The sequence below is a fragment of the Salvelinus fontinalis genome, chromosome 17, assembly GCF_029448725.1.
Source record: "Salvelinus fontinalis isolate EN_2023a chromosome 17, ASM2944872v1, whole genome shotgun sequence".
In the NCBI taxonomy this organism is placed as follows: Eukaryota; Metazoa; Chordata; class Actinopteri; order Salmoniformes; family Salmonidae; genus Salvelinus; species Salvelinus fontinalis.
In genome coordinates, this window is record NC_074681.1 from 37,674,237 (window position 1) to 37,685,296 (window position 11,060).

Consider the following 11,060-nt stretch of genomic DNA (forward strand, 5'->3'; position numbering starts at 1 on the left):
AACAGGCGGCAGAAACTTTTCCATAATGTATGCAAACATTCCCTTGACAGATGCAGCACTTATGAGAAACCTATAAAAATTGACTGTACTCAAAGTGCTTGACATGCGTCACTTTGCTTTGAACGGGGCGCCCGGTGCCAAATCGGCCAGCTTAATCAGATCCCCTCATGGCTGCGTTCCAGTAGGTCTACATTGCAGACATGCTTGATTTCACAACTCCTAGATAGGTGTTTATCAACTCCGGTAACCACATGATATAGCACTGATCCCTGACATGGCATAACCTTTGGTTGAGGCAATACAACCAATCCTTCACTAGCACGTGTTCATGTAGATTGCAACTCAACAGAAAGTGCGTGTACACTTACAAATCCCAAGTGAAAACAAAAGACGAGAGGTGGCGCTCGTTACATGATCGGATTTTACTGGACGGTCACTAGGGTTTACAAACAAGGCAATGTGACCTTCAGGGGCAACCTCACCACAAGGTCAGGATGAGTCCCACTCACTGAAACAGTGAATTCTCAATAAGCTCACATGCAATCAAACAGAGCAGTTCAAAGGAGAGAAAGGAACTAGTTAGCTAAAAGATGGACCCAAAAAGCAATTTAGAAAAACAACGGGTCACTTCAAAGACCTTGACCCTATAATAGAAACTGCAGAGATGTTCACATTGTGTATATTTTGGGATGTGAGCACGGTCGGACCTGGCGAAGATCTGTTCCTGAGCAATACGTTGTCACTAAAGCAGTGAATTGGGAGCATAGACAGTGTGCAGGCCTTTCTGTTCTTTCAAAGTATTATTTGAGCCCGGCACCTGAGTTTAGGATGTGCGTATGACCACAAACTGTCTTTTCTACGGGACCAGTTTGTTTACCAGTAAAAAAAAAAAAATCATACTAAGATGAGACAACATTTCACATATCTGTGCGTTATAAAAACATTTTTATTCATCCCCAACATTGAGTAAAGGATAAGGGGAGAGATTGAGATTGCTTGGTATACCTCTCCTCAGGCTCGCTCTCTAACATTAGCAGCGAGTCTCGTAGATGCCACTTCGGCCAATGTAGCGCACCCATTTGATAACATCATGGTCACTGTAGTTCAGCTTGGACTCAAACACCTTCAAGTAACGCACCTTCAGCCCAGAGGGGGCAAACGGAACCTGCGGGGGACAAAGAGATCCAGGTTAGGAGTTGTATGCAACTGCATATTAATACGGTAAGCTGAAATGCTCAATTATCATTGCGTGTGACTACAGCCATACCTCAAAGTTCATGGAGATGGGAGGACGCGCCCACTTCTTCTTATCGTTGGTGGGCAGCAGCTCGATTTCAGCACTGATCTGAGACTCCTTCATCCCAGCCATGCGCTTAATCCTACACGCAGGAAACAAACATTCAACATCGGAAAGGGCCATTCAAAATTTTAAAAAGGGGATACCGTGATGGAGCTGGTTGACATAACTCACTTCCATACGATGGCGTTCTCGCTGGCCTTGTACTTGGCCTTACCCTTCATGCAGATCACCTGGACACCGCTGGTGTTGAGCGGCGTGGGAATGCGCACCTGGAGCAACGGTAAACAAGTCATAACATGATAAAGTCTCATGCAGCAGACTAAAGGTGAACTTGTAAGAACAACAACTGCAATTAACAGACCGAGCATAAACAAAGGGTTATGATACAAAACATACTAACTTCAAAGAGTACAATTTACCCCAAGATTGCATGAAAGACCAGTTTCACAAACAAACTGACAGAACACCACAATCTAAAAAAAAAAATGAAGACGCTGAATAACCTCAATTTTCTGTGCCAGTAGCGATGGCTTGAAGTTGGACTTGATGACCACTTTGACCTCCAGCTTGGTGCGGCCCACCTCCCGGACCAGCGGAATGACTCGGAAAGGTAGGATGATGTCTTTAGTGGTTCGGTATCTAGACGCAGGGATAAAACCACGTCAAACAGACACACGCCATCCCCCCGATGGCTCAAAATCATTAGACGCAATGCACACAGACAAAGCGACAGGACTTACAAATACAAACATGCCAGCCCATGCACAGGGTCAATATAGGTTTGAAGTTTAGCCTGTGACACACTTACCTCATGAGCTCATACTCTCCATCCGGGGGGATGAAGCTGATGCTGCGCTCTGAGTCAAACTTACTGAGACGCACACACTGGTTGAACGTACAGTCGTCGATGGCTATGGACTGCTTACCACTGGTACTACAGGGTCAGAGGGAGAAGAGAGTTGAACGTCTATCCGCGTACACACACCCGGTCATACTGACACAAACCAGTCATTTAAACGCACTGTTCTACATGCCCCACATCCTAATACAACACCACAGAAACACAATAATACATACACAAAAAAGGGACACCGTGGCTACCGCAACACAGCAACCCTGTGGATGCTAACCATTTCCATCACTGTCAAAGACTGGGTCAGGGTTAAGGGTCAAGCGGGTAAACTAACAACACTCAGTAATGACTAAGAAATAAACAACCAATTGGGCAGTCCACTAAAGATTTGAGGAGGCAAGTCAGATTTGTATCAATTAGCAGTCACACTGGTTGACTGCCTAAGCACAAATGAATACAGTAATTCCATTAAATATTGGAGCCTCCTCAAATGCTTAATAAAGCAGTCACAATAAATGGCACGATAGCCAAGACAGCGGGACATATGGAGGTAAGGCCAGACATCAATACAGTACCTTCCTCCTCCCCCTAAATCACTGAGGTACAGCACAGAAAGAGAGAAAGGAGACATCGAAAGGAAAACAAATTGTAAGCCTTAAGCAAAGCTCTAAATTGAAGTCTTAGTCCAGGGACTGACAGTTAGGGCAGTAAACTGTCTGAAAAAAAAAAAAACTCTACTGTACACAGAAGGTTAAGTCAGAATCAACACAATTGCCCATCAGTCTGAAATGTCTAAGTTGAAAATCAATACAAGACATACATTTTTTATCCAATTCTGCAGCAAAAGTCTTATATTTAGCCCCACCCCTTTAATGTCAAGCTCTGTCCAGGGTTGGAGTGAATTGCTTTTCAACTCAGAAACTAAAGCAAAATTCAAATTCTCCTCATGAAATGTGCAATTTGAGTATACTTCCTGAAACTAAATGGAATCTACCCCCAACCCTGGCTCTGTCCAAACAGCCACTCTTACTCACCTCTTTCCCGCCTCATTAGTGACCCCGCCTTTACCCGCCTTATCAATTACAATTTTGTCGTTCATGCCAAATTTGCACTCTGGCATTCCGCTCAGGTAGCTCTTCATTACCACACGGCCGGACACGTGGGCGCTCAGGACCTGACCTGGATGGGGTAAAATTGAAAGGGTCAATCACTAGGAAACAACATTACTCCTACAACTCCCCTAGATACTTTTCCTCTTAGCATATTCAACAGGACAACTGTTTAGGCCGTTTACGTTCAAGCGTTATGACCATCATTCACCTTGAGGCGACATGAGCAGGTTGACACTCTCCAGCACATCCAAGAAGATCTCATTGCGTCGATACTTGATGCCTTCGCGACGCCAGCCAATCTGCCCGGTTACCTGACTAGTGATCTGAGACTGCTCTTCCTTTGTCTGGAAAAGGAGAGAGAAAGATCAACAGGATATCAAGTGGAAAAAAACAGTGTACGGTTGCAACCAGGCCTACTGTCCCAAATAGAACTGAAATGAACAGCCCATACCAAATGAGGCTCATCATTACCTGATGCTGCATCCGGCCGTGTCCACAATCCCAGAGAAAGAAAAAGAAGAGTCAAAAAACAGATCTGCTAAAGAGCTCATCGCAGAGCTTGACTGCAGTGACACAGAGATACTTGTCATCCTCACCTGGCCCTTGATGCCCTGCTGAGTGATGAAGGTCTTCAGTGCGCCCGTCTCAGAGTTCTGGGGATACCCGAAATCCAGGATCTCTGCACAAAACAAAGAAACCAAATGATGAAGAGGGTAAGAGAGGAAACGAACAGGAAAAATAGATAAATGGCATAAGAGTGAGAAATTTGGTCAGCCACAGTTACCGTCGAGCAGCTCGTAGATCAGCACAAAGTTGTTCTTGATGTTCTCCTCGCTGATCTTGCCAAAGTAGGAAGCCATAACATCACACATCTTGTAGAGGAACTCAAACACCATGGCGGCGTTGACGTTCTGCTTGGTAACCACTGCCAGCCAGATGTTGGAACGCTTGACATGGAAGAAGCTGGTACGTGCAATGTTGGTCACTGGAGAGCGCACCTGCTGGCGGGCATGGATCACATTCACACGGAATGCGTCCACCGCGTTGCGCCTAAGAAAAGAAGGTAGAGCAAGCAGTGATGCCAATTTAGCAATTTTGTTGCTAGATTTAGCAACTTTTCAGACTACCCTGGCAACTTTTTTCCCCCCAAACAGCACCTAGCAACAAATTTAGCTACTTAAAAAAGAAGAAAATAATTGAACTTTTTGCAACTTTTGAAAAGTGGCTCAAATGCTAAAATGCACACATTTTCCCTCTAAATGACACAAAAACGATTTTCTCTGTCACACACTCAGTCACAACACACGTGCCTGGCTGCAAAAGTGCATTGTGAGTGACGTCAGCAGCAGGCGCTCAGCTCGTGCCCAGGCAGCAGCAGGCCAGCAGCAATTTCAGCAAATTGTAAGTCATTGTTGGCTGACTACAGCAGTATTACGGGTTCGACGAGCCAAACCCAATGAATATAGTTGGTCACGAATGTTTGATCTTGAACAGAACTTACAACATCAATCAACATGTCTCAATCAAAATTGGACAGCCAGAAGTACAGAAAATAGTTGGAGTCTGTACCTGAACAAATGTCAAATCATATTTTTTGCCGAGATGGCCAGTCAATTTGAGTAATGTTATTGTGTATTCTACGTAATGACGCAGTTTTACGCTATCACGCAATGACATCACAACATCATTTAGCAACTTTTAGCAACAAATCAACCTGCCTTTAGCAACTTACCCTGAAAATGATTTGGCAACACAGAGCAAGGAAGAGAAGGAGTGCTTTCATGTTATGAGTAAATGTGGAAGAGTATGTACCTCCATCTGCAGTTGATCAGAACAAAAGCAAACTCACAATACGCTCTTGGTAAATAGTACACACATCAGTAGTGTGTATAAATGACTACTGTCTCCCTGGGACTTTCAGAGAGATAGTCAACTGTCAAACATTTGTCAACTACACTACCTACCATATTATTTTTTCCAGACCTTCTACTTGACATTCAAGTTCCTGGTAGAATATAAAAGACTATTGCCACCCCCAAAACTAGTAACCCTCCGAACATCCTAATAGTATGCTTTGCTGAGGACAGCACATATTAACTTGTCTGAGAACTGCGAGATGACTGAATCTCCCAAACTGACTTGACCATTCCAGCACTGATAGAGCAATATTTTACGTAGAGGGTGAAGATTAGTGGGAAGGTTAGAGTGCTTTAGAGATCTGGTGTGGATGTATAAATAACTGAAGGGTTTACTACAGATGAGAAAGCATGTCCAGACAAGACATGAGTCCCAATCAGTGATGTTCAAGATTCAGGAATACATTCCCAGGTGCAGGGTCCACAACTTCTGTGAGCTTGACAGTGAAACTGACATTGACCATAACGCTACTGCCTAGTAGTTTATCATACCTTTATTCATTTGAAACCAGGACAGATTCTGGGAACCAGTTCCCAGAAATACAAATCTCTGGAACCAATTTCAGATGAGGGACTCTGCAGAGCCAGACTCAGCACTAGCCAGCCTCTCCCCATGAGAGTAGACAAAGAGAGATGGAGGTAGGGACAGAAGGGGCCATACATGATCATTTAACAGGGTCTGTCTATCTGTTCTTTAGAAAGCAATGTCCAGTAAGGAGGGAAGAGATACTAGTGGGTAAGGGGAGGACAGTAGATGCACCTCAGAGGCATTGGTTGGTTGCAGTAATTGAGTTTGTGTTCTTTGGTCACTGATATGTCAGGTGACATGATGAAAGGGTCATCAGGTAGTTGCTGTCGGTCAGAGGACATGCATTGGGAGTCACTGATTGGTTACCATGGGTCAGGGGACATGCTTGATAGGCTGGTGCATGCTTACCTATTTCTACAGTGGTCAAGATGGACATATGGAGGAAAATGGCAGAAGGATAAAGATGTAGAGGGATGATATAAAGGAGAGGAGAGAGACAAAAATGTACACAAATACATTTGTGCATGTACACAGATTGAGTAACATGGTGTTTAAAAGGCCATACCACTGTAGTAAACAGCCAAATGCAGTCTAAATCAGTTAAATTATTTACTTTTTCCACCAATAGTGGTTGAATTGAAGAGTGTGTGGAGTCTAATCTAAGGCAACTTGAATGCGTCAACAAATCTTGTATCTGGAAAATCTTGGCATTATTTTGCAGTGCCAAGCAAGATCATCAACCCTAGATGTAGTGGTGGAGTTAGATAGCTGGGTGAGAAAATCTAATCAAATGTTCAAATATGCTTCCTAAACTGACAGCGAAATGCTTACTTACGGGCCCTTCCCAACAAAGGAGGGAAAAAAGGGAAATGATTGAAAAACAATGACACGAAGAATAAATGCACAACGACTAACGATAACTTGTCTAAATACACGGGGTACCAGTACCAAGTCGATGTGCATGGGTACGAGGCAATTGAGATATATGTACATACTGTATCTAGGTAGGGATTAAGTGACTAGGCAACAGTATCGATAAACAGTAACAGCGTATGTGATGAGTCAAAAGAGTTCATGCACCCTCGACAACTACTGTGATTATTATTATTTGACCATGCTGGTCATTTATGAACATTTGAACATCTTGGCCATGTTCTGTTATAATCTCCACCCGGCACAGCCAGAAGAGGACTGGCCACCCCTCATAGCCTGGTTCCTCTCAAGGTTTCTTCCTAGGTTTTGGCCTTACCTAGGGAGGTTTTTCCTAGCCACCGTGCTTCTACACCTGCATTGCTTGCTGTTTGGGGTTTTAGGCTGGGTTTCTGTACAGCACTTTGAGATATCAGCTGATGTAAGAAGGGCTATATAAATACATTTGATTTGAAAAAAGGGTTCACGCATTGGCTACTGCATAAATCGTGCATTGTCTAAGACCTGATACAACAGTCATTATCCCCAAGATGACCTAGCTATTAGCTCAGTTAGTTATTTTGTTTGGTGGGTGCACTGTGCTAATGACCCAATCGAGCACATGACCTAAGGCATAAGTTCAATGCCTAAGTAGTTACATTGAACCCCTAACAGATTCATCTCCCCAACTTACTTCAGGCCAACCAGGTGGACACCACTTGCCATCTCCCTCTTCCCTTATGACTGCATTGTAATAGAATCTCCATAACGCCCCAAACCAATTACCACTTCACTTACCCTATATCATCGCGGTAAACTCGGGAGATAAGGACCTCCCCTTTGTGGTTGTAAATGAATAGTCCTCCGATCATCGTGGCTGTTCCTTAGTCCAAACTGGCCATGGTGAAAACGAACTCCGTCTGATTGAGAGGGTGATATTACATTTCACCAGGTCAAAATCCCGGTACATGCAAATGTATTTGGCGAATGAAGATGATTCTGAATTACCCAGATATCAAGGATGTTTTCAGCAGAGTATCCTATTACTCCCCCCCCCCCCCCCCCCCCCCCCCAGTGGTGAATAAGTCCGTCACAATGGTGATGTACACACACACATCCTAAAGTAGGATTCGTACTGGGTAGGTTAGATGTATAATGGTAAATATTAAAAGGTAGTCAATGCTACAAAATTCCAGTAGTAGCTAGCTATGACTATGGGAGTGGTTTCAGGTTCATATGGAGGGTTGCTGGTATTGGGAAAAGGAATAGACAATTTCCTGATTATGCCAAGTGTGGGCCAATTCATATGTTATAGTTTATAATATTTTGAGGCGTATGAATACTATGAAATGAAAGACATGCCTGGAATTCTAGCTGTGTGTGACTTCCTGTTACTGTTATAGTACTACCGTAGAACAGAAAGTAAGACAGTTTCCCAATTCCAGCACAAAATGGATTTACTTATTAACTGGACACACACATAGCTGGATTAGCAAATTAATTTCCCATCCACGAAAGGGGAATGTTGTTAGTGTTCGCTGACATGGTGTGCATGAAGTCACTAAGCGGTTTAATTGCTATTTTATTGCCCCAAGATGTCTGCTTGCCTGACCGGAAAAGATAGCTAACCATCTCGACAAGTTCATACATTGTTGATATTCTCCTTACCTAACGTTAGTTACGCGTTCAGATTTAATTTTGGTGTTTTGGGAAAAATACGATGGGGAGTTAACCAACTATTGAGCTGCAGAACTAGGAAAACTAGTTAGCAAGGTAGTTAGTTAACTAGCAAAATAGACATAACCTAGCCAGCCTAACAATTGGCTAACTATTGCCTAGCTTTTATAAACATTAACGTAAACTAGCTATACCGTTTTTACTGTTAAATATGCTGAGATTTGTCTTCAATATAATTCTAATCTTACCGGAGTCTTGTCACACCTAGGTTCACGCCCCTTTCTTCTCAAAGATATTTCTGGGTCACACACGCCAGGTAATTATGCTGCTCCCACTCATCTAAATCAGCTGACCACCGTCTAAGAACATACAGAGATGGATCTGATAATAGCCCGGAAGTAAATCCGCATTTACAGCCATATTTCAAAATGTTGCACATTGAATACATGAAGCAGGGAGGAAAAAACGCATTAAAACACGATTTAAATTAACTTTCGTTATGGCTGTGGTCGCAACCACTCAATTAATACGTCTCATGAAAGTGGGTACCTATTGTCGTTTTTTCACAGGTCCAATTTCCCCCCATTTATGTCTCTCTACAGCAACCATATTATTGGCAGCCCTGGTGTGAAGGGGAGGAATGACCATAATATGACGCTAAATATTTTGATGTGTAACTTGGCATCCCATGCTAAATAAACTGAAATAAAAGATCCCAAAAATGTTCCATATGCACAAAAAACGTATTTCGCTCAAATTGTATGGTCAAATTTGCTTACTTCCCAGTTAGTGAGCATGTCTCATTTCCCACGATAATCCACCCAATTGACAGGTGTGGCACATTAAGAAGCTTATGAAACAGCATGATAATTACACAGGTCCACCTTGTGCTGGGGACACGAAAACGCTACTAGCATCTGCGGTTGTAACAACAAAATATCCCAAGTTTTGAGGGAGCATGCAATTGGCATGCCGACTGCAGGAATGTCAACCAGAGCTGTTGCCAGAAAAATTCATGTTTATTACTCTACCATAAGCAGCCTCCAATGTCGTTTTAGAGAATTTGGCAGTATGCCTAACCGGCCTCAACCGCAGATCACGTGTAACCACGCCAGCCCATGACCTCAACATCTGGCTTCTTCACCTGCGGAATCGTCTGAGACCAGCTGATGAAACTGGGTTTGCACAACCGAAGCGTTTCTGCACAAACTGTCAGAAACCATCTCAGGTACTCATCTTCATGCTTGTCATCCTCACGAGGGTCTTGACCTGACTGCGGTTCGGCGTCGTAACCGACTTCAGTGGGCAAATGTCCACATTCGATGGCCATTGGCACGCTGTAGAAGTGTGGTCTTCATGGATGAATCCTGGTTTCAACTGTACCGGGCAGTTGTGTGGGCGTAGTGGCGTAGTGTGGGCGAGCAGTTTGCTGATGTCAAAGTTGTGAACAGAGTGTCCAATGGTGGGGTTATGGTATGGGCAGAATTAAGCTACGACAACGAACACAACTGCATTTTAGCAAAGACAATTTGAATGCACAGAGATACTGTGACGAGATCCTGAGCCCCATTGTCATGCCATTCATCCGCAGCCATCACCTCAACATAATGCAAGGATCTGTACACAATTCCTGGAAGCAGTCCCAGTTCTTCCATGGCCTGCACACTCACCAGACATGTCACCCATTGAGCATGTTTGGAATACTCTGAGACAGCGTGTTCCAGTTACCACCAATATCCAGCAACTTCGCACAGTGGGACAACATTTACACAGGCCACAATCAACACTTTTATCAACTATGTGGAGATGTGTCGTGTTGCATGAGGCAAATTGAGGTCACACCAGATACGTAGTTGTTATACACGCCCCTACTTCTTTTCTTCCTATTTTCCCTAAAGTACGTGACCAACAGATATTCCCAGTCATGTGAAATCCATAGAATAGGGCCTAATGAATTGAATTAAATTGACTGATTTTCGTTATACAATCTAAGTAAAATATTTGAAATTGTTGCATGTTACGTTTGTTTTTGTTCAGTGTACAATTTAAGAGTACTCTATAACGGAAAAAAATAGAATCTGTGCGGTATGGGAGTGATATGAGACTACATATCGTTCTTTCCTCTTCGGAGCGCACTGGTGTCATTTCGCTCTACCAAACCACAAGTACTTTCAAGTTTCGCACTTCGATTGAATCCCCCTCACCTACTGTACGAACGCGCTATACAGCGATAAAAACGCAATAATCTCCAACCCAGACCACCCACTCAGTCTCCACCACTTCTTTGATCTCCCTTCAGGTCAGAGAAAGCAGACAATGGGAGCATTGGGAGGAGTTTCGGGAGGAGTTAATTATTATGGACAACTCCTTCTCTGTATGTTCCTAGACCAGTCACGACTGACAAACGTCATGGTCGAAACAAGGAAAAAGGCTAGTTTATGTAGGATTCCTGGCCATGTAAAAAGTTTGCATGTACGCATTCCTCTGTTTGTTAATAAAATAAAGACATATGATGGGGATGGGGCGTTAAACTGAACTGGGAATGGACAAACGGTACCCTGAAGATAAGCACATTGGTAATTTATTTTGCCTACTGCAGCAGGATATCATTTTGTTTCCTGCACATTCAATTTGTATCCCTACATAATGTAGGAATTCCACATCAGATTCATGTATGATGCAGACCTACCAAATTCATCTCAAAATACTTCAAGTTATGCTCCCATATAATAAAAAAAAGTGTCCTCAAATCTAGACCTCTACA

The 11,060-nt window shown here is 43.3% G+C and overlaps 1 protein-coding gene across 1 annotated transcript; it reads right to left on the reverse strand.

Moving 5' to 3' along the window:
• Window positions 1-398: 398 nt before the first annotated feature.
• LOC129814293 (AP-2 complex subunit mu-A-like) lies at window positions 399-8,952 on the reverse strand. Its single transcript, XM_055867322.1, has 14 exons — window positions 8,846-8,952; window positions 8,545-8,655; window positions 7,418-7,539; window positions 4,050-4,315; window positions 3,862-3,944; window positions 3,737-3,742; window positions 3,474-3,609; window positions 3,188-3,332; window positions 2,729-2,749; window positions 2,109-2,234; window positions 1,804-1,939; window positions 1,472-1,569; window positions 1,268-1,379; window positions 399-1,165 (listed from the first exon to the last, which is right to left on the reverse strand). Exons 3-14 carry the CDS (start codon window positions 7,489-7,491, stop codon window positions 1,031-1,033), a joined length of 1,338 nt encoding a protein of 445 aa, XP_055723297.1. The 5' UTR covers window positions 7,492-7,539; window positions 8,545-8,655; window positions 8,846-8,952; the 3' UTR covers window positions 399-1,030.
• Between the last annotated feature and the right edge of the window lie 2,108 nt (window positions 8,953-11,060).